Consider the following 24762-nt stretch of genomic DNA (forward strand, 5'->3'; position numbering starts at 1 on the left):
CCAAAAATAAATACAAAATGGCAGCATCATACGTATAACCATGGCTACGGACACATGTGGTCAGGCGGACGGACGGACGTTAAAGGACAAAACAAGGCAGCGCTGTGGACAGGGTTCCTATTTTTAAACAAGGGCCTGTCACGGAAAGTTTGGTTACCGCCAGTTACAAGGGAGCGGCCGCCATGCTGCAGGACTGTTAATGTGAGTTAACAAGGATTTCGTTTTTTTATTTCGTAGAGTTGATTATGGTTCCTTCTCCTCTTGTTGGTCATCCTCCAACACGGTGCGTTTTTTCTCGTACACACTGGTGTCCAAACAATCCTCAACAGCATTTTAAACATTTAAACAAATTTGCAACTTTTCAAAAGTCTACACATTGCATATTTGTCTCCGATTATTTTGTACACCTTCTCTGACCTACTTTATACAGTTGTTTTAAGGCATTTACAGTGAGCGAGCAGATGTTCCTTGTCTGTTTGCCCTGAGACAGCTCCAACCGGCACGCACCTATTCTGCTAGCACTGTGGTTGTAGTGAAATTTCAACATTTGACCACACTGTCTCAGAATTCCTGACTTTCCATGTCAATCAGGAGTTAGTCAGGAGTTAGTCTAATAGGAACCCTGTTTTGAAGCACACCAGAAGACAGATGGGCAGAGAGTCCAAAGGAATACCGTCATATTATAGCGCTAAATGAGCCTAGAGTTACACAAGACAGGCAAACGGAGAGAACAAAATACTGTGTGTAGTTGCTATTTTCAATACTGCAGTCAAACTTTAGTCATAATACTAGGTGCTTTGTCACCTTAAAATTCACGTTCAGGGCCAAGTCCGACGTTTCAGCAAAACACTAAAAGCGGAAAACGGAACGTATGATGTAGTACGATGTACTACATCAGACAAGAGTTCTTGGCGTGTCCTTTCAAAATAAAAGTCAAGAGGTAAAGTTCCACCGCGCTACCCTCCTGCAATACTGGTTGGCGGAGGGAGGAATACTGCTGCGTCTGGAGATAGATTTGAAAATCTAATAGCAAAAAATAACCAGATGTAGGCCGACGATTCCGAGATCCGACGGGCACCAAGACGAGACGGAGTGAGTGGACCTTTCTGCTGTGTCCGAAGGAAGGTCGGCGTTCCCTACCTGGAAACCAGGCGATAGAATATTCCAGGAAGTTGAGGAGACTCGGCTGAACTGAAAAAATGCACAGAGATCTATATTATTCCTGGCCTGGTAAACTCACACAATGGGTTAAAAACACACAATCTCGTGTGCAGAGCTCGTCTCATGCATTTACCAAGTTCTCAACTTCCCCCCCTTTCACAGACTCAACCCTGTTCAGGTGAGCTCACCACTGGGCTCGGTTACCAAGGTTGAGTAGAGTTCACATCGAACACTGGAGATTCGTGGGCCTAAATGATGTCTCTTGGTGGACTTTACGTAGCATTTGGCTAGCTGCTAGGCGTTTACGTTCCGCCGTTGAGGCGCAGGTTCGAATTGCAGTTGGAGAGAGTCCCGTCTCGTCGAGACAGATGTCCAGAGGTTCCAGGAGACTGAAAATTAAAGGTTTCTCTTCACTTGCATTCTTTGATGTGGAAGTCTGTCTTACAGCAAAGAGGGAGGACAGACCGGGAGCACCAGCCAGGTCAGATATATCATATATATCTATATGTATTGTATATACCATTACAAAAAAGCAGGCAGGTGTAACTTGGCTAATCTCCAGATTGTTGGCTAGTTTCCGGAAACAGCACAAACCGAGGCAAATGTATGCCGACTAAGACTTGTGCCGGGAGTAATGACATGACAGGCAGACCGAATTAAACCCTAGTTTAGCCCAGGATAGGTTAACAGATGATCCTAGGTAAGACCAGGGTTAAAACCCAGGTAAACCCAGATTAAATCGTAGGTAACCCTGGCCGGGTAGCTGCAGCTAGCCCAGGTCCGAGACTGAAAACAAATCGAAAACTAGGTCAGGCAGATGTTCCTCCGAGTCCAATTCTTACCCATACAGGTCCATGTTAAATATGGTCAAAACCAAGACACGTCTGCTCTACTTAAATCCACTATGTCAAAAAGCCGTCAGAATCTGGACCCACCTTGGGTCAAGGCCGTTCCCATTTGGTTTGGCTCAGTTCTGATGCTAGTTCACAGCCAGCAAAGTACTTCACACAGTTCCAAAAAAGTTAAACCCAGTCAAAATCTGGAACTGATTCGGTCCAGTCTGGCTCCACTCTAGTTCTGATCCAGTTTGATTCATCCGAGGTACAAGAGTCAAACCCAGTTAAAATCTGGCATCGGTTCTGGTTTAGCGTCCGCTTAAAACCAGTCCAAACCAGAACCCGGTCCTGGGTCTAGCCAAGCTCATGCTCGGCCTTCTCAGGTCAAGTTTTGTTCTGGTTCAGATCCGGCTAAAGTCGGGCCGCTCTCCGGACCTTCAGGCCCCACCCAAGTCCAACCCTGTTAAAAGTCCAGCCCTGGTTTGAGTCCGTTTGGTCCCGGGTTCTGGTTTGGTTCTGCTGAGCTCCTCTCAGGACTTTTCTCCGAGGGGACACTGCTCCAGAGACCCCTCCTCATCCGACAGGCCCGTTTCCACGGCGATGACCAGGGACGCCGCCGAGGCGCTGCTTGTCATTGGCTGGAGCTCACCTGGGAGGGAAGGGAGAGAGGGGTGAAGCGGATAGACAGAACACTTATGGCTCATTTCCACCACATAATACACATAACAGCACAGTACAGCTCTACTCGACCTGGTCTTACTCGTCGTCTCTACTCGATATAGACTTTGCTTCCACAGCAAGTTTACTCGCCTCCGCCCACACCTGGTCGTCATAGCGACCGCATATCTGCCCTCCGCCCATAGCCCAAGTAGGCTATAACGTATAAGGTTAAAATTAAATCATTACACAAAACTTTTAAATTGGTTATGAAATATTGGTGCCTCTAAATGACCTACAGTGTACATGGGCAAATGTGACAATCGGCCAGGAGAATGGATATCAATTTGTTGTTACTTACATGCATGCATGCGCTGCGCGAGGGACGGGGGTTACGCTATGGGGAGAAGGGAAGCCACCACCCCGACGGCCTCTCACCAGGCAAGACCACAGCTTCACTAAACCCCCGCCTCCGGCCTAGCGGAGCCGATGTAACACACAACTACAAAGGGCTTCCCAAGCAGCAGACTTTTTCTCTCTCAAAACAATTAAAAACCACCGTCATGACTTCCGGTTATGGCGGACATCTGAGCGGTCGCAAGCCCTTTCGCTCCGAGCAATATAATAATTTTATCCCGTTCTTATATATCGAGACACCACCAGAACACCCTAGATTATGGGATAAGACGATGTCAAAAAGAGGCCACCGAAAGAAAACATCCAAAACAAAAACTGAAAACGCTGGAGAACAAACAAGTCCGCTACTTACAAGACAAGCTCACAAAGCTAAGATGGCTACCGGGGAGGCTAATGCTAAAGCTAACCCTAGCCCAACTAGCGTTAGCGAGAACCAAGAGATACTAACAGCGATTAACTCTCTGAAAGCAGAAGTAAATGCCCGACACGGCGAGGTCTTGACTGCCATACGTGATATTAAACAAGACCTAAGTTCATATGCAGGAAGACTGGATACGGCCGAAACTCGCATCGGCGTGACAGAAGATACAGTGGCAGTGATGGACGAAAAGTTGGGTAAAATGCTAAAGGTGGTTAAAACGCTCACCGAGAAATGCGAGGATCTCGAAAATCGCAGCAGACGATCCAATCTCCGTGTGATTGGGCTCCCGGAGCAGACAGAAGGTAAAGACGCAGAATCCTTCTTAGAGAAATGGCTTCCAGAAATGCTGGGCCTTGAACACTTTCCCACTCCAGTGAAAATAGAGCGAGCTCACCGAATTGGCCAGCGTAACATGACGGGCCCCGCTGCTAGACCCAGGGCGCTGATCATGAAGTTCCTAAACTTCCAGGACAAGACCCGTGTGATGAGAGCGGCCCGAGCCAAGGAGAAGGTGATGTTTGAAAATCAACACGTCATGTTTTTTCCCGACTACTCGGCGGAGGTGGTGGAGAAGAGGAAGAGGTATGATACCGTGAAACGAGCGCTGCGCTCTCGAAATGTGGAATTTGGCCTGATATTTCCTGCAAGGATGAGCATCTTCCATGGTGGACGGCGACATATGATGGAAACCCCCGGAGAAGTTGAAGCTTTTCTTCAAGACCTGGATAAACGTCAGTAAGTGGGCTGATAGACACCCTTCCAGGACAACTTGATTTCACTCCAGCTGGAATGGATAACATAACGGGAGGGAACTATAATGCTCTGGATGGAAAATCTCAAGCTTGGTAATGACATTATAGACGTTATTGATATTATCACAGTCATGTCAGGAATAAAAAAGAATAGTTAAAAAATAATAGTAATGATAATGATAATTGAAATAATATATATTTATATATGTATATGTTTTTTGTTATTATTTTCAGTAATATTGATATAGATATATGTATATATTTTTTTTATATAGTCTTTGATCATAAGCTGTGCTAGTCTAGGGATGACACACACTATAATGCAGCCACGGCTGAGAGGAGAAGGGAGTGTGGCGTCGTGTGGTGCTCGTCTGAAGTGGATTCTGCAATCTGCCCTGTTCTCACCTGCAAAGATGCACATATGCCATAGTAAACGACGGCTATGTTTGACACTCGCTGAAATGCTGAATCTTTATTGTGCCATTGACGGATGAACAATTCCAAACTTGATGGTTCTTTCACTCGGCGGTAATTTTGGGGAAATATATATATATTTTTTTATTTTTATAGAAACTATGGACCTGTTTTGAGCTAAATAGACGCACTTTGTGAGGGTAATGCTTCCCCTCAGTGAAAATTGGTGATAGACTACACTCGTTGACATTTTCACCATTTCAGGGAATATATATTTTATTTTCATTCATTTTTATTTTTTATTCTGTAGTCTATGGGCATAGGTTCTTTGCACCAGGTTGACACACCTATATAGTGTAATGTTAATTATCATTTATGATGGCAGAGCATTCCCCCTCTGTGAAAGTACAGCCCTCCCCCTCTAATTTAATTGGTTTATGCTGGAGTGTTAATAATAGCCTAAAGGTATAACTTGGCTAATTCAGAAGTACTAAACAGATAAATATGCTCAAATTACATTTACAGCCATGAGCGCCGGGCTTGTGGCTCTAGGAGAGAACATTTACGACCCGTTAAAGGGGTGAGTGACACTTTAGAACGGTTTAAAACCTACTTATCCGTTTTCTGAACGGAGCTACGGGTAATACTGTGTGCGGTTTACGTTGTTCGTTATAGCTGCTCCTCTTAGTAGGATCGGCTAATAATAACCAAGAAGTCTATATTAGTAAGGGGTGGGTTAAACTGCGGGATGGATAGGCAGTGCAGGGGTTACAGGTCTCGTTTGGGGAGACCTAGGGTACCGTTATTTCATGTCTATGTTGTTGTTATTCTATGTTTGTTTTTTTATGCTGTATTTTCTAACAATGTGAAGATGTCTGAAGTCCTATACAGAGCTGAATCAAACAGAATTGAATATAAGAAGGCCCATGTAGATATGCTATTATTAGGCTGATTGATGGCAAACAACAACTTTAAAATCTCAAGTTGGAATGTGAGGGGTTTAGGGGGATTGGCTAAAATAAAACAAATAATGACTAGGATTAAACATTTACAAGCTAAACTTATATTCCTTCAAGAAACTCATCTTACACCAAGCACAGTTCTGAGACTGAGGAGAAGATGGCAGGGACAGGTTATAACAGCAAACTACTCATCACAGGCAAGGGGAGTGGCCATTCTTATTCATAAAACTGTCCCTCTCCAGATCAATGATATTAGCACTGACCCAGGAGGCCGATATATAATACTACAAGGCACTCTATTGGGCGAACATATGAATCTGATTAACATATATGGACCCAATAATGACGATCCACAATTTTTCGATAACCTTTTTTTAACCCTCTCTTCACTAAGAGGTAATATTATATTGGGAGGAGACTTTAACTGTGCCCTCGATCCGCTATTAGATCGATCCTCGGGTCGAGACACCTCCCATATACAGACAAGAAGAGTGATCTCACAATTCATGTCGGAGCTAAACCTATGTGATGTTTGGAGGGTGTTAAACCCTGGCAAAAGGGAATATTCCTGCTTTTCCTCCACTTATCGCACACATTCACGCATTGATTTTTTCTTAGTTTCAAGGGGACTAATGCCGAATGTTAATAGCTGCTTCTATAATAGCATAGTGATCTCTGATCATGCACCACTGTCTATTGACTACTCTGCAGGGAAAACACTTAGAGGCCCACCAAGATGGCGTTTTGATGTGAAGTGGCTGCATGACCCTAGCTTTGTAAGCTATTTGGAGGGACATATTGATCTGTATTTTAGTTTGAATACTACACAGACCTCTCCATCTATCAGGTGGGAGGCCTTCAAGGCTTATATACGTGGACAAATTATTAGTTATACTAGTTTCAAATCAAATAAATTTAAACGCCAGATGTTAGAATTGGAAGAACAAATTGGACAACTTGAGAGGGAATTATTCTTGAATGATACCCCAGACCTACAGCACAGAGTGGCTATAAAAAGAGCCTACTATAACGAATTATCTTCTAATAAAGCCCTGGCTAATCTGACTAGACTTAAACAAACATTTTATGATCAGGGCGAAAAAGCCGGAAAGTTATTGGCATGGCGTATCAAAGCTTTACAAAATGAAAGGGCAATAAGTGAAATTGTAAATACAGCAGGCACCCTGACATCTGATCCTAAAGAAATAAATGATACATTCCAAAACTATTATGAAAATTTATATAGCTCAGAACCCTCCTCTGACCCCAATCTGCAAAAACGATTCTTGGATAAGCTTCAATTTCCCTCGCTACCTGAAGAAGACAGAGATGAACTTGATCAGCCAATACAACTCTCAGAGCTGTCGGAAGCCATGTGTGCGATGAAGGGGGGGAAAGCAGCGGGCCCAGATGGGATCCCAATTGACATCTATAAAACCTTTAAGGCAAAAATCCTACCCCCGTTCTTGGAGATGATGAATGAGGCTTTTGAAAAAGGTCTCCCCCCAACATTGCAGAGTGCACTAATAACGGTCATCTTAAAACCAGGAAAAGCGCCCACTAGCTGTAGTAGTTATAGGCCGATATCTTTGCTTAATGCGGACACAAAATTATTAGCAAAGACATTAGCTTTGAGGATGGAGAGACACCTCCCACCTTTGATTAATATAGACCAACATGGCTTTGTTAGAGGCAGACAAGCCTTTCATAATATTAGAAGGGTCATCAACATTCTGCATGAAGGGAAAGATGTTTCAGATGCGGCCATTCTATCCCTGGATGCTGAGAAAGCTTTTGACAGGGTGGAATGGCCGTATCTCTTTGAAATACTATCTCGCTTTGGATTTGGGGAAAAGTTTTGTCGTTGGATTCGGATCCTATATGAGAACCCAACAGCAGAGGTTATGACTAATGGAATGATATCTGCCCCCTTCAGGCTATCTAGGTCGACTCGGCAGGGGTGCCCTCTCTCGCCATTGTTGTTCACGCTCGCAATTGAAACTCTTGCCATTGCGATTAGAACCCACCCTGTAATCAGGGGGATCACAATAGGTGGTATAGAACATCGCCTGGCTCTTTATGCTGATGACATAGTGCTGTTTTTGAAAAATCTGGCTCAGTCCCTGCCGTCTCTCCTAGAACTGATTAAAAGCTTTGGTGAATTTTCGGGGTACAAGGTGAATAACTCTAAATCCAATATTCTCTTTTTAAAGGAATCTGAAAGACTCACACCACCGATTAATACAGGTTTCCATAACTCAGTACAAGGATTTACATATTTAGGAATAAAGATCACTCCCAGAATAGAAGACTTGATTCCATCAAATTATGATCCAATAATAGCTTCAGTAACAGAATCCATCAACAGATGGACATCACTCCCCTTGTCTCTAATTGGCCGTATTAACATTATTAAAATGAACGTTCTTCCTAAATTCCTGTATTTATTTCAATCCCTACCCCTAAATCCCCCTCCCATGTTTTTTGCTAAAATGAAAAAAATTATCACCAACTTTCTCTGGAACAACAGAAGACCTAGAGTACGCCTGACTTTACTTTACTTGCCATATGAAAGAGGTGGGTTTAAACTACCCAATTTATACTGGTATTTCTTAGCAGCCCAAATAAGAGCAGCAATGTTCTGGTTTTCAAATGAAACTTCTATACCCTGGGTGCAAATAGAAGGGAGTACAACATCACCTCTGCCTCTGAATCTCTACCTGTATTCTGATACTCTTAAGAATCTAAAGAAAAAAACTCAAAATCCCTTTGTAAGAAACACAGTGGAGATATGGTTTAAAGCAAAGAAATATTTTGACTCGGATGCAAAACTCTCACAATTCTCACCCTTATGGGGAAACAGAAGCTTTACACCGGGGACACATGATTTGGGGTTCAAATCATGGGCAAACAAAGGTATATGTAAAATTAAGGATTTGTATGATGATGAAGAGACACTTTTGACCTTTGCTGATCTTTGTAAAAAATTTGATTTACCGCCAAGACATTTCTTTAAATATTTGCAAATTAGAAGCTTTATATCAAAGACACAGAACAACTCAGTCGAACTGCCACCTCTTTCTGATTTGGAAAAGATGATGATAGATTACTCTAGAGGTCGTAGGCAGGTATCTCTGATATATAGCACATTTGTTGAGATGTCTCAGGAGTCCTCAGAAAGTAAAAGATTGGCTTGGAGTAATGATCTGAATATAGAGATAGACGATGATGAATGGAAAGACGTTTGTTATAATGCGCAGGTTCAGACGGTCAATACAAGGTTCAGATTATTACAGTACAAGTGGATTATGCGAACATATATTACTCCGGCTCTACTTAATGATTTTGATGCCAATATTCCAGACCAATGTGTAAAGTGTAATGTGGAGAAAGGTACACTATTTCATTGTATATGGGAATGCCCAAGAATCATGGAATTTTGGAATGAAGTACTTGATATACTGTCACAAATAGTATCTGAGAAGCTACCTATATGTCCACGACTGTGCATTCTAGGTCTGATCCCGAAGGAGCTAAATATTGATAAGAACATGAAGAAAATGATCATATGCTGTCTTCTCCAAGCTAAACACACAGTGGCAATATTTTGGAAAAATCCAGATAAACCAGAGATCAATCAATGGTTCAGAGAACTATCTAATTGTCTTGCTATGGAAAAACTGACTTTTGCTATCAAGGGAAAACCTAAAGTCTTTCAAGCAATTTGGGGACGTTTCTTGGAATTTTTGGAAAGTGACTCGGTGGGACCTGTATTAGCTAATTGAAAGTGTGGGACCGACTACATCTTTACTTGATACGTAAACTATGCAACATATATTTTTGTGTTTTTTTGTTTTGTTTATTTAGTTAGGGAATATCTGATGAGGTGAAATAAAAGAAAAAAGAAAAAAAAAAAAAAAAAAAAGGGAAAACGTGAAGTTGAGACAAATGTAACTAATATAATTTTGTGTGTGTATTATTCTTTAATTTACTTTAACTTGATGTATGTATGTTTATGTATAAGGGTTGGGATGGGGGGGGGGGATTAAGGGTGAAACTAATGAACATGCAAATGAATCAAAACTGTGATAACTGAATGTTTTATAACTGTATGTTTATGAAAAAGGAAAATAAAATTGTAAAAAAAAAAAAAAACCACCGTCATGTTAAAGCTGAGCAAGGAGATCGATTTTATTTCACCAGAGCCGAAGGCAGCAACACAAAAGACTATTTCTGCCGGACCAATCAGTCGTCTGCAGTGTTTTCATGTCACTGTATGGTACCGGCTGGAACCTCAACAAAGCAGGGACCAAAACTAGCACGACTCAACCCCGACTCAACCCGGGCTGTCCAGCTTTTTGACCGGTGGAATGAGACAAAAAAGCAAGTCGAGCTGGGCGGGGCCGCGCTAATACCAGCGGTGGAAATGGGCCAATACTTCTATAGTAAGGGAAAACAGTGAGTTGGACCAAACAATTGGACCAGAGTTTGAAAACAGTTTCTGGAGTTGCTGTGTTTGTCTCTCTGGACCACTAGAACAATTTGCATTGACAGTGAGATTATCAACCAAATGACCACTTAATGACAACACTTGACAATGACAAACATTCATAAAGTCTAATTCATGTTCATGTCAGTATTTAGGTCAAATCAGAAAACCCCAGCACGTGTAATACTGCAGAAATGCCACTGGGTGTCAGTATAGCATCATGGGAATTTTCAAGGACTTTCAATGCCCAATTCCCCAAATTCAAGAAGTCAACACAGCATAGTTTGAGACATGGATCAAGCAAGGCGAATGACTGTTACAACACTGAGAATGTTGAATAAAAACTAGCAGAAGCTCACAGACAAAGAGAGAGAGGCTTGAATATGTGAACACTTCAACTGTGCTGTGTTACAGTATTTGCTATTGCAAATGATCAATCAATGGCCCATGTCTATTTTCAATGGCCCATGTCTATTTTCAATGGCCCATGTCTATTTTCAATGACCCATGTCTATTTTCAATGGCCCATGTCTATTTTCAAAAATGTTTAATGCCTTTATTTCTATTTATCAAATTCACAAACGTTCAAGGATTTCAAGGACCCGTGGGAACCCTGAGGTATTATAGGGGCATATCACTGTTTTTCTCTCTTGCCTATGTGTCTGTTACCCCTGTGTGTGTGTGTGTGTGTGTGTGTGTGTGTGTGTGTGTGTGCGCGTACACAGTCTATGGTGTGTGTGTGTGTGTGTGTGCGCGTACACAGTCTATGGTGTGTGTGTGTGTGTGTGTGTGTGCAGTCTATGGTGTGTAGTGTGTACCTGTGTGTGTGTCGGTGGTGGCAGTCACAGGACTGTCCCGGTCTCTCAGGGTGTCGTGGTCCTGGTATTCCTGGGGCAGGCTGTAGCCACAGGGGTACTCCTGAGGGTAGGGTTGTCAAAAGCATCGATAAGTATCAATACTAAGAATTTGAAACGGATACAATGCTCATTTGCATTTATTTTATTTTTTAATCAATACCAGCAGTGCTTTCTCTTAATGAAAAATCAAACATACTACTGATTTTTGCCTCCTTATCATTGGTGGGTATCTGTTGCTTCAACAACCTCAACGTGTTCTGATAGGCTGATGACTAGAGCAGGTGTAATCTGTTATGTTATGCTAGGCTGATGAGTAGAGCAAGGGTAATCTGCTGTGTGCAAGTGCAAAGATTTTAATACGTTTTATCGGACCTAGATTATGTCCGTCTATCTGTCTGCCTTTATTATTATGCCTCTTGATGTGTTGTCGTTCCCCCTGAGTAGTCAAATGGTATCGAGTATTGATATTTTCCTGGGTATCGGTATCGAAGTTAGAAATTCTAGTATCCACCGTGACATCCCTACCTGAGGGTCCTGGTATTCCTGGGGCAGGGTGTAGCCACAGGGGTACTCGTGAGGCAGGCCGAGCCGCCGCAGCCCGGGGTCCAGCACCACCCCGGAGGCTCCGCCCTCGCTCAGCGTCCCGTCGCTGGACGCCCCGGACACCACCGCCTCCAGCGCCAGGGCCCCCACACCCACCCCGCCCACACCCAGAGACAGGTCATAGTCCAGAGGCAGGTCGTCCAGACAGTCTGCATTCAACTGAGAAGGCGATAGAGAGAGGGAGGGGGATAGAGGGAGAGAGAGTTTCAAATGCAAAAAGTTGCATTTTAAACCACCGCAAACATGACAGCCGACGGGCTGCTAGCACGTAGGTTCTGCGCCTGCGTGAGACAGGCAGCTAGCACGTAGGTTCTGCACCTGCGTGAGACGAGCAGCTAGCACGTAGGTTCTGCTCCTGCGTGAGACAGGCAGCTAGCACGTAGGTTCTGCGTCTGCGTGAGAAGGGCAGCTAGCACGTAGGTTCTGCGCCTGTGTGAGACGTGCAGCTAGCACGTAGGTTCTGCGCCTGCGTGAGACAGGCAGCTAGCACGTAGGTTCTGCGTCTGCGTGAGACAGGCAGCTAGCACGTAGGTTCTGCGCCTGCGTGAGACAGGCAGCTAGCACGTAGGTTCTGCGCCTGCATGAGACAGGCAGCTAGCACGTAGGTTCTGCGCCTGCGTGAGACGGGGCAGCTAGCACGTAGGTTCTGAGCCTGCGTGAGACGGGCAGCTAGCACGTAGGTTCTGCGTCTGCGTGAGACAGGCAGCTAGCACGTAGGTTCTGCGTCTGCGTGAGACAGGCAGCTAGCACGTAGGTTCTGCGTCTGCGTGAGACAGGCAGCTAGCACGTAGGTTCTGCGCCTGCGTGAGACAGGCAGCTAGCACGTAGGTTCTGAGCCTGCGTGAGACAGGCAGCTAGCACGTAGGTTCTGAGCCTGCGTGAGACAGGCAGCTAGCACGTAGGTTCTGAGCCTGCGTGAGACAGGCAGCTAGCACGTAGGTTCTGAGCCTGCGTGAGACAGGCAGCTAGCACGTAGGTTCTGAGCCTGCGTGAGACAGGCAGCTAGCACGTAGGTTCTGAGCCTGCGTGAGACAGGCAGCTAGCACGTAGGTTCTGAGCCTGCGTGAGACAGGCAGCTAGCACGTAGGTTCTGCGCCTGCGTGAGACAGGCAGCTAGCACGTAGGTTCTGCACCTGCGTGAGACGGGCAGCTAGGTTCTGCGCCTGCGTGAGACCTGATCCAGGGAACAAAGCAGTGCTTGCCGACCATTTCTCTCACTTAAACGCTTTCCTAATAATATAGTAGATATATAATACAGCTACTTCTAAGAGATAATGTCTGATCAAAAGTTGCAAATGGCGCTGGTGAAGGCAGAGGTGAAAAGTAAGGAGAAAATAAATGGGTGAGAGGCTCAATGGACTTTCCCAAAGGCACGTTGTCGTGAAAATATCCGTGTTTTGGAATGATCAGGTGAGATCAAGTTGAATGATCAGGTGAGATCAAGTTGAATGATCAGGTGAGATCAAGTTGAATGATCAGGTGAGATCAAGTTGGAAAATGAGCAGAGTATTTTGCGTGCGCTCTCTCCTGCTTCACCAACGTCATTTCGCTCACCGACGACCTGACGCCGATTCGGCATGTTGAATCGGGCCGGAAAAGCCGCCGTCAAAGCAGGCTAGGGCCTACGGTGCGGGACACACCGCAAATACTAGAGCGACAGACGACCCAGACATGGCTGACGGCCGACTGTGGGCTTGGTGTGTCTGGAGCTTACGGCTTTCAGTGTGAACTAACAGCAAAGATGACAGCAGCGCGCTCCTTCAGAGGGATTTAGCTGCTGCACAGACTATCGGGCAAGACAGAAGATGAAATGTCTGTGCAGCAAATAACTGTGCAGAAAGCCTATAGATATATAACAGGGGGTAGGACTTGATAAGTATTAACTTCTTCCTACTCCTTTTCGGGCATGATAAACAAATGTAAATTGATTGTGAATTTGCTGTCTATTGTATGCTGTGAATTCTAATTGACTATGATTGTTTGGCACTTCTTGCCTATATTTCTTTTATTCTTTATCTTTCTTTTTCTTTTTCACCATGTTCGAAATAAATCTAATCTAATCTAATCTAAAAACTGTACAGAAAGCAGCGCTGTGCTGTCATCTAACTCCTCAAAAAAAGTTTGGAAACATTATTTCGGTCGAATATTTCTCCCCTTTATTAATACCAATTGGTATTGTATTTTAAATCGTTGGAAAGCCTGATTAGTCACCTTTACAACGAAGTACAACTTGTAAGGATCATGCATTTGTGGAATGAGCAACACAGCTAAACGTGTGGGTAGCGCCCCCAAAAAATGTGCCAAAATCTCCTGCAATATTCTTCTGTTGGTATTCACTCTTGTTTTGAGTGGCTTGGTGGATTGGATGATTGCACTCTCACACAGTAATAAAGGAAAATTGAGATGGTGCCCAGCATGAGGAGGAGGTGCCAAGCTGTTGTGGCTGCGTATGGATCTTCCACACGCTACTGATGTCCCTGATAGTGTCAAATGAATAAAGTGTAAAAATGGCCAATATGTGTTGTTTTTTCCTTATTACTGTGTGAGAGTGCAATCATCCAATCCACCAAGCAACTCAAAACAAGAGTGAATACCAACAGAAGAATATTGCAGGGGATTTTGGCAAAAGAAATTGGGGTGCTACCCACACGTTTAGCTGTGTTGCTCATTCCACGATCCTTACAAGTTGTACTTCGTTGTAAAGGTGACTAATCAGGCTTTCCATCGATATAAAATACAATACCAATTGGTATTACTAAAGGGGAGAAATAATCGACCGAAATAACGTTTCCGAACTTTTTTTGAGGAGTTTATTATCTTATATACTGAGGGATTCAGCACCCAGGCACATCCGTAAACTAAAGTCAGCTCAGTAGAGCGTTAGAATAACATCTTCCAGGGTGAAGCAGCAGTCCAAAGGTCAGGTGTGCTCAGAGGAGCCTTCAGTGGAGAACTCACAGCGATGCCCAGGGCCTTCAGGATGTTCATCTTACACATGGGGCAGGTGCGATGGTCCAGAAGCCACGGGTCCACACAGCTCTTATGGAACAGGTGTCTGGAGAGAAGAGTGGGCAAGTTACAATCATTTAGACTGTGGGTACCACCGCTGGTGCGTTACAATCATTTAGACTGTGGGTACCACCGCTGGTGCGTTACAATCATTTAGACCAGGGATGTCAGAGAACCGGCCCGCGGGCAGGTTTCATCCGGCCCGCGAGATGTTTTGGAATATTAAAAAAAAATATATATATATATATATATTATTATTATTAAATTCGCACCCCATTATCATGAACTACGTGTGGCTAATAAGCAAGCTAAGAGTTCATTCATAAGTTAATTAACCTGCACTACAAGGAAGTATGTCAGTAGGTCATCAGGTGTAAACAAAGCCGCCATGATGCCACGCTGGAATTGAATCGCGCATTCGGCTACCTACCAAAAAACAAGGAATCAACAAGATGCTGTCGAAAAAGAGAAAGGTTGACACGGAATGCAGGCAGTTTCAAGAGAAATGGAAAGAGCAGTATTTCTTTTGTGAAGTAAATGGGTAAATGAGTCGAATTGATTTTAGTAAAAAAAAAATCCAGCCCCCATGAGGTCTCAGTTGAACAAATCCGGCCCTCTACCTAATATGAGTCTGACACCCCTGATTTAGACTGTGGATACCGCCGCTGGTGCATTACAATCATTTAGACTGTGGGTACCGCCGCTGGTGCGTTACAATCATTTACCATATATACAATCAGATAGAGGTTAGAGGTGGTTGAGAATTGGCTGATTGACTTTAGGGAAAGAAGATGCTAACAATAAAGTGAAAATGATAAAGTCTGCCATGGAAGGAAAATGCGTTTTCCTTCAATAAAGAATGGCATCGTAAAAGTAAATAAAAAGAGGTAAGAAAAAACAGTCTCAAATGTGAAGTATGGTGAGGCTGAAACAACAGATTTACTCCAACATGCAGGTTAACAGTTGACTGTTATGGTCCCTAATTCCTAATGGTTGGCTGCAACGGCAAAATCAAACATCAGAATATGTGAAACGCCGGTAGGTGCTGAACAGAAAATGTGTTCAGACATGTATTTAAACTTTTCCACACTTTTTTCACCGAGACTGTTCAAGACCTGGAGGTGATCAAATTCATTTTCCATATTGTGTCTGATCTTCCAGACCTGTGAGAGAGAACTTTGAAACATGTTTGGGGGATAAAAAAAAAAATCTTATTTTGACAAAAACTTCATAAGTCAACCTTGTGATTTAAATATTTTGGGCAATGAAATTGTGCAACCCCTGCTGATAACATCTCTGCTGGTAGGTGTGTGTGTGTGTGTGTGTGTGTGTGTGTGTGTGTGTGTGTGTGTGTGTGTGTGTGTGCGCGTGTGTGTGTGTGCGCATGTGTGCGTTAGGGGTGTCAAATAATCGATTATAAGATGCATCGCGATGCGGACGTGCACGAGTCTGTATCGATTCACAAATGTCAAAAATCAATTATAAAAAATAAAAAAATAAATAAAAATTATAATCAAATAAAATATCATGGAAGTACATGCAGTTGTTTATTTTAATTATGGATCATAATACAATGCAATTCTAAATGCACTTTTATTTTCAAAGTAGCCACACAGTGAGAAAAGAGAAAGTGAGAAAAAATAAATCATGTATTGCAGAAAAAAGTGATGCATCGATTTAAGATGCATCGAGATGCATCGATAATCGTAATCGAATCGAATCGTAGCCCTCTGAATCGTAATCGAATCGAATCGTGAGGCCAGTGAAGATTCACAGCCCTAGTGTGCGTGTGTGTTACCTGCATGGCAGTATACGGACCACATCGTTAGCTTTGTAGCCCTCGATGCAGACAGCACAGTTGTCAAAGTCAGCCTCAGTCTCCTGGTCTCCCTTCCGGATGGTTCGAACCTGCAGCTTACTGATGGCCTTCTTGGCTGCGTCGCCAAGACGACGCTGGAGGGGGACAGGGGTTGGACGAGAGGGAACAAAGAGATTCAGTCCCAGGTGAAGCAGCAGTATAATAGCTTCATGATGATAGTTTACAGTAAGAGATAAACAGGAAAGACTGGGAGAGCGAGATAAGGAAGCTGCCCGGGTTCCTTGATGTTTTCCGGCTCCACTGCTTCCTATTTCTTTGTGAGTGAGTTTTGGAGATGTCTGCCTTCTCTCCAATACAATAATGGAGGCGGCACAATGATGTGGATGGATGGCACTCGTCCTGTAATCTCTCGAGACAGACTTCCGACTTGCATCGGAAATATGTCGGCGAAGCTCTGCGAAAAGCCGAATAACAGAGGTCGTAGGGGGCAGGCTCGCATGCTTCGCTTTGCCCAATCAAAATGGAGTGGGCGTGACCGAGAGTCAACCGGTGTGTAGTAGAACTTACCATTTTCAGCGTGTAGCAACGAGCTAGCGTTGTTGTTGTTGTTGTTGTTTCACAGCGACGGAGGCATTTTGAGATCAACACGCATTCGACACGCAGGGAGCGGAAATGAAATCCATAAATGGTCGGAGCTGGTCGGTCGGAGCCAATGGCAGAATATACTATATCATTCTTTTTTTTACCGTTTACAGCAATGTATCTTTCCAGAAATCATGACACGGTTACTCATCCACAGACCTTGTTGTGCGCAGTTTCAAGTAGGACATATCTCCTACACCCACTAGCTGCTAGCTAGCTGCAGTTTCATGTAGGAACTATCTAGCAGCTAAGCGGGTGTAGTTCGGTCTCATATGTATGTGTGTGTGTGTGTGTACCTGGTTGCGGTCTCTGGCGTTGGCGTATCTGAACCTCTGGATGTAGTAGAAGACGAGCCAGGCGAGGGAGATGATCATGAGGACGATGAAGGAGATGGAGACGAACACCACCGACGTGCGGCTCACATACTTCTGCAGGTTGCGCGTGCCGATGGTGATCGTCATGGTAACCGTCACATTGCGCTCCAGCAGAGAGACGACCTCGCGACCTTTGGGCTCGGGGATCATGATGGCCACCACCTCACCCGTGCCTGAAACACACACACACTGCCTTTACATGGACTGCAATGATACGACTATGGACCTTAAAGGACTACTTTCACTTGGTTGAATACATACGCTGCAGCAGCAGAAGATGGAACAGCAGAAGAAGAAACTGCTGCTGATTGTGTAACTGGATGCACACCAACACACATACACACTAGGGGTGGGGGAAAAAATTGATTCACCTAAGTATCGCGATTTTTAATGTCACGATTTTTTGAATCAATCTTTTATTCCAGAATCGATAATCACAAAAAAAAAAAAAAAAAAGATTTGGTGCTTGCAGTCAGGCCACTCACTGAACAGCAGGCCAGGCGCCGCCTACTGGTTTACTAGTGGTTTTATTACTTTATTAGTTAGTCTGAAGTAATAATTACACTTCAGGGTTAAAGTGGGTGCATCTCATTGTAAAATTGGACTTCAAACGGCCCAAATCTGGCTTCAAACGGCCCAAATTGGGCTTCAAACGGCCCAAATTTCACGCGCGTCGGCCCATATCGGCCTGGCCTGCTTGGTATCTAATGCCCGGCCTGAATTATGACCCCAGTCTGCCCCTGTTTTTAACTATATCGCCCAGCCCTACTCATGATATATAATATACAGTCTCTAGTGTATGATTAAACTTTTCCCATGTTCTAATCTAGTGTAAAAAAGCAAACAAACTGAAAAAATAAAAGAAAAAAATAAACAAGAATTGCAATAAATCGTAATATCGAATCGCAATAATCGTAGAATCGCAATACTTAAGAATCGCAATATAAATCGAATCGGCACCCAAGAATCGTGATAGTATCGAATTGGGAGATAAGTGAATCGCCACAGCCCTAATACACACCACTACTGTGTACAAACACCGTCTCTGTACTTGTGAGGAAAATAATTTTTTAATGCAAGTGTGTGTGTGTGTGTGTGTGTGTGTGTGCAAAAAATAAAGGAATTGTCCGCACACTGATTAGCAGCTCCCGTTTTTATTTGCGCTCAAGGTTGGCAAGCTTTCGACCCTATTGGGTCTTCATCAGGCAAATGAATGACAGCAGTTACAGAAGAGAATAAATAGGCCTGTGCGTATGAGACGTCACCAGGTACAATCAAGGCAAGTCATCACAGCCGGGCCGGGGATATAATAATTAATAATAGTGGTAAAACTAATAGGAAGAAGACAACAATATTACATATCAAAATAGATAAACAATTTAAGTAGGCCTAGAAAATACAATGTAAATATAGCCTAAGGGGAAAAGGAGAAGGAGAAAGAAAGAAACAACAGTGAATATGACAAATTACACCACAACTAGAATGCTAATAAAAACAGCAATAATTCATAAGATTAAAAAATCAAAAGCCATGTCTAGTACAAATTAATAGAATAATGATTAATAATTAATAGTCATTATTCTTGGACTAGCTGGAGTATTGCACATAGTAATTCTAAAATGTATAAAAACTGGCTACTGAAGATATATAGAAGGCACTCAAAATGGCAATTGCTTAAAGAAAAGGTTTAATATCAAACTCCTCATTTAAACCATTAGGGGACATGGTGTTAAGAGAATAAATCCAGAAAGTTTCTCGCTGGAGGAGTTTTCTTTCAAGGTCGCCCCCCCGTGGATGTTTCTCTACTTTTTCCACTCCAATGTATCTGAGGGCGCTGACACTGTGCCCCGCTAGTTTGAAGTGTGCGGCCACTGGGTTGCGTTCATCCCCCGTCCTGATATTGCTTCTGTGTTCGCTGATCCTGGTGCGTAAAGCTCTTGATGTTTTGCCCACATAAGCTAAACCACAAGGGCAGCTAATAAGGTAAACTACATGTGTAGTACTACACGTGATGGCTCCACGTATGGCTATATTGCGGCCAGTATGTGGATGATTAAACTTTTTACATTTATGTGTATAAGTGCACTGAGTGCAGCCACCACATTTATAGTTATCATCAGGCACAGTCATAAAATTATGCGTAGGAGAGCGTATGTCTGATTTAACAAGACTGTCCCTCAGGTTAGCGGGACGTTTAAAAACAAGTCTAGGGGCACCAGTGAAACACTTTTTCAGTTTGGGGTCTGACTCAACAATATGCCAATGCTTTTGGATGACGTTTCTGAAAAGGGACCCTAGTGGAGAATATTTGGTGCAGCATAAGGGACTAGCACCACTAGCATTTGTAGTTTTAGCCTTGGGCTGAAGGCTTTCAGCCTGCGTTATTTGATCAAACCTGTCCCTAGCGGCATTCACCCATTGCTGTTTGTGCCCACGGATTAAAAATCTGTTTGATAGATCATTAGCCTGTGTAGGTAAGAGCAGTCCTGGCTGCAGATCCTGCTGACCCTATGCAGCTGGCTGATCGGTAGACTTTTTTTAAGGGCTTGTGGGTGATAGCTGTCACCCCTAAGTAAAGTATTGCGGTCCGTGGGCTTACGGAACAGATCAGTGTGGATGTGATTATCAACTTTATAAATCAATATATTAGGGATGCACCGATCGATCGGCACGTGACTGGAAATGGCCGATTTTCACGTGATCGGCCTCGATCGGTGATCTGCGCCGGTCACTCTAAATAGCCGATTCTGTGAGCCGATTTTCACATGACGTGCGCGCACCCCAAAGCACCGAGACAGGCACCCAGTCACCACATCACACACGCCAGCATACCTTCCTCGTTGTGGATTTTTTTCACCGTCAGTGAAGTAGACAAATCTCGCAGTTTGTCACACATGCAAGTCGAAAATAAGCCGTGGAGACAGAGATGCGGCCGAGTCCCGCTCGGCTGGAGTCCAGTCTGAGCGGCTCGCTTCACCTCACTGGCACCCCTCTCTCTGCTCTCTCTACCCGGGAAGCAGTGCTGCTGCACCCGGCCACAGCGCACAGCCGGCTTGGCGAGGTGAACGCGAGCATTGTGTCCAGTATAACCATTCCCCGACCTGCTTTCTCCATTCCACATCAGCGCTGCTGCCTCAGCCTGTCAAGTCATGTTGTAACGTTGATACAGGAGAGACTATTTGTTTCGTATTGCAAATAGAACGACGGACATAATAATAAAAATGCATCGGACTCACAAGTGTGCAAGGATTTCTGTGCGTGACGATATTTTTTCGGATGGCAGATAAAAATACGCATACCAAACTTCAGACTGTGTGTAAACTCCGCCTGATATTCAGACTGAAGATCGTTACTGTAACTCATAAACCCATTTCCCCTCTACTCAAGAGGACTGGTCTGGAGCCAGTCTATAAACTCCTTGTCCATGGATCATTTTGATGTTCTGTTGCACCTGTTTTCTTTTGGAAAAGTAAATGCATGATAGCTGTGGGATATAGGCTATTGGATTTAATTTAATTTTTGTATTCATTGTATTTGCACAAAAAAGCTCTGTCCAGTAGCCTAACCTGGAACATTTTTATTTTGAGATGTGTTTGAGTGAGATGGACCTACTTCATGCAAATGATAAGAATTGTTTATTTGTTTATTTGGATCCCCATTAGATGTAAGAATTGTTCTATGAATCTTAATTTTCAAACAAAGTTACAAAAACGTTTGTGTAAGCTGTCAATTGTTGTTTTTAGAAAAAAAAATCGGAATCGGCAAAAATCGGTATCGGCAAGTCAGACTATTCAAAAATCGGAAATCGGAATCGGCCAAGAAAATGGCAATCGGTGCATCCCTACAATATATCCAAAAAACTAATACGTTCAGGACTATATTGTAAAGTAAATTTCAAATGGTCATTGCAGGAATTTAAATAGAGATGAAAATGAGTCAGTTCATCTGCAGTGCCATCAAAAATCACAAAAATATCATCAATATAACGTCGATACAAGAGAATTTTAGAATGAAAAGGGTTCACTGGATTCAAAACAGAGTTATTTTAAAAGAAACCCATATATAAGCATGCATAATTAGTAGGGCTGTGGCGATTCACTTATCTCCCGATTCGATACTATCACGATTCTTGGGTGCCGATTTGATTTATATTGCGATTCTTAAGTATTGCGATTCTACGATTATTGCGATTCGATATTACGATTTATTGCGATTTTTGTTTATTTTTTTCTTTTCTTTTTTCAGTTTGTTTGCTTTTTTACACTAGATTAGAACATGGGAAAAGTTTAATCATACACTAGAGACTAGAGATGCTGCGATCCGATCATGTGATCGGATATCGGCGCGATATCAGCCAAAAAACATGGATCGGATCGGATCGGATTCCAGCGAAAATGACCGATCCAAGGCTCCGATATAAGCACTCCATTCCATGACTCCGCTCCAGGATTTCTATCCAGCATGCAGCAGCAGCAGCAAAGAGGCCGCGTTGAGCCTAGGATGGCCAGGGCCAAAACGTCAGACACACCCGTCCTTAACCTATGTGCGATTCGAAATCACGCGTCCGCACCAGTTTGACAGTTTCAAATTATAACAAAACAACCACTATTGCAATTTGCAATACATGTCCCGCAAGGTTTCTGAGATTAGGGGAAAGTCTGAGCTGCCGTTACTCTAAACCAAACGTGGGGATGAGGCAGCGGATTTGTTTTGGCGTTAACGTAACGTTAGCTGTTGTGATGATGGCTAACGTTAGCTAGCTGGTTAGGCTATCTAGTTGCAAGGCAGCGCTCCACAAGCTTGTTGTGACCAAAACCCCCGCATTTAAAGCATTTCATACTCCCAGAGCTGGCGTAAACCATAGAGAACCTCATGCATTAGCCTACTCAAAATGAAACGTCCAGGGTTTGTGTCTCCAAAATCAACTAACGCTAAACGTTACATGCAAGCTAACGTAGCTAGCTGCGGAGCACTCATGATCTATAAGGAAAACGAATGCGCACATAGCCTACATAATTGTCAACATCACATACATGTATTTTCTTTAATCTAGACTACTCAGGCATCATTTTTCAGTCAAAAGTGAAACGACACAGATATGATGGCGTATAGTGAGGCTTTCCATGCCTCACTATAGAACTGGCCCCATGCAAAATTCAGACCGCTTATATGTTGCCGTCATGCCAATAAGAGTCTAAATGTAATTTTTTATGTTTTATCTGCAGACTAAGCAGCTAGGCTTTCGGTTCTATAAAAGCCATTATTTTTTGTATTGACTTGAGTGATACACTTTACTAAAAAAAATATTATATCACAATAGTGATGTCAGATTTGCTTAGGTCAGAGCTATGGAATATTAAATCATCCATCTCGCCCAGCCCTAATTTGATTGTTATGTTTTAGTTTTACATCAAATGAATTAGATGAACTAAATCGTTTACATACTATATTACCAAAGCACACACCTACATACCTAACCCTAAAAATGTGTGTTGCCTGCTAGCTATCAGACAGCATAGAGAGACTTAAATATGTGCTGTATCGGTATCGGATCGAAATCGGTATCGAATCGGGTATCGAAATTTGATCGGAATCGGATCGGTTTTGAGCTAAAATATCGAAATCGGATCGGAATTGAAAAATCTCGATCGCAGCATCTCTACTAGAGACTGTATATTATATATCATGAGTAGGGCTGGGCGATATAGTTAAAAACAGGGGCAGACTGGGATCATAATTCAGGCCGGGCATTAGATACCAAGCAGGCCAGGCCGATATGGGCCAACGCGCGTGAAATTTGGGCCGTTTGAAGCCAGATTTGGGCCGTTTGAAGTCCAATTTTACAATGAGATGCACCCACTTTAACCCTGAAGTGTACTTATTACTTCAGACTAACTAATAAAGTAATAAAACCACTAGTAAACCAGTAGGCGGCGCCTGGCCTGCTGTTCAGTGAGTGGCCTGACTGCAAGCACAAAAAAAAAAAAAAAAAAAAAAAATTGCGATTATTGATTCTGGAATAAAAGATCGATCCAAAAAATCGTGACATTAAAAATCGCGATACTTAGGTGAATCGATTTCCCCCCCCCACCCCTAATAATTAGGTGCCATTTTGCTGCCCATGGCTGTGCCCTTCTGTTGTAAATAAAAATCATTGTCAAAACGAAAATAATTATTAGTCAAAACAATGTTAGCCAGATCTAATATACATTTAGTACTGGGACTGGATTCTGTCGGGCGTTGGTTTAAGAAATACTGAAGTGCCTCAAGCCCTCCAGTATGTGGTATATTAATATTAGTGTATAAACTTTGGACATCAAAAGTAGCAAATAATGCTGTGTCTGACACATGGTTCACAGATTTAAGTAACTTTAAAAAATCAATCGAGTCTCTGATATATGAGGGAAGGGTGGTGACCTCAGACTTAATGTGATGGTCAACATAGGCAGAGATATTTTCTGTAAGGCTACCTATGCCACTCACAATAGGTCTCCCAATAAGGGGAATAGTTAAGCCCTTGTGTACTTTAGGGAGAGTATAAAAAACAGGGGTAACAGGGTGCTCTATTTTAAGAAAATCAAAAACAATTTTATCAAATTCAGAGTTGTTAAAATGTAACATCAATTTTGAATGGACATATGTTTTGAACCTCTGAGTAGCATCTAAAGGCAGCTTCTCATAGAACATAATATCACATAGTTGTCTTCTAATTTCAGATTCATAATCACATGCATTTTGCAGAACAATAGCTCCCCCCTTATCAGCAGGACGCACAACAACCTGGGTGTCCTAGCTCAATTCTAATAACGCATCCCTTTCCACTTGAGATAAATTACTGTACACCTTGTATTCTTTTTTAATAAGTTTTTAACATCGTTCTCAACCAAGCGACAGTATGTATCAAGAGAAGCATTTCTGTTCCTTGGGGGAATAAAGGTCGACTGCTGTGTGTGTGTGCAACCATGACATCCAGGATATTTTGGGGCAAATCAGCAATTTGAGGATGTCCTTGTGATTGAGGTCTGACTCTCAGTGTGTACACACACACACACACACACACACACACGATGAAATCTCTGCTGGTCTCTGTGAGGAATGCTGGGAACTCTTACTCTGGTTTGATTTCTCAGGTAATGATTCCTCCAGGTGAAACCACACACACACACACACAAAATCCTCCTCCCTCTCTGCTTTTATTTCCTCAGAACATCGTGAAGGATCAGAGAAGTGTGAGCGGACCGGGAACGCCAAGAACAAGAAGCAGGGACCACAGGAGCCTCCAGACAGATAGAGATGAATGGGAGTGTGTGTCTGAGACAAATCACATCATGGAGAAGAAGAAATGTGCA

At 43.2% G+C, this 24762-nt stretch overlaps 1 protein-coding gene across 1 annotated transcript in view; it reads right to left on the reverse strand.

Moving 5' to 3' along the window:
• Positions 1–2527: 2527 nt before the first annotated feature.
• Positions 2528–24762, reverse strand: part of LOC310779179 (RING finger protein 150-like) — a gene marked incomplete at both ends in the record, with an annotated part of 31109 nt that continues 8874 nt past the window's right edge. The window contains 6 exons of the mRNA XM_083639678.1: positions 2528–2646; positions 10928–11007; positions 11538–11728; positions 14528–14624; positions 16377–16531; positions 17336–17586. Coding sequence (XP_083495804.1) covers positions 2528–2646; positions 10928–11007; positions 11538–11728; positions 14528–14624; positions 16377–16531; positions 17336–17586 — 893 coding nt within the window. The remainder of the gene's footprint in view (positions 2647–10927; positions 11008–11537; positions 11729–14527; positions 14625–16376; positions 16532–17335; positions 17587–24762) is intronic.

The sequence above is a fragment of the Poromitra crassiceps genome (genome assembly GCF_964638095.1).
Source record: "Poromitra crassiceps genome assembly, chromosome: 7".
NCBI classification, from domain to species: Eukaryota; Metazoa; Chordata; class Actinopteri; order Beryciformes; family Melamphaidae; genus Poromitra; species Poromitra crassiceps.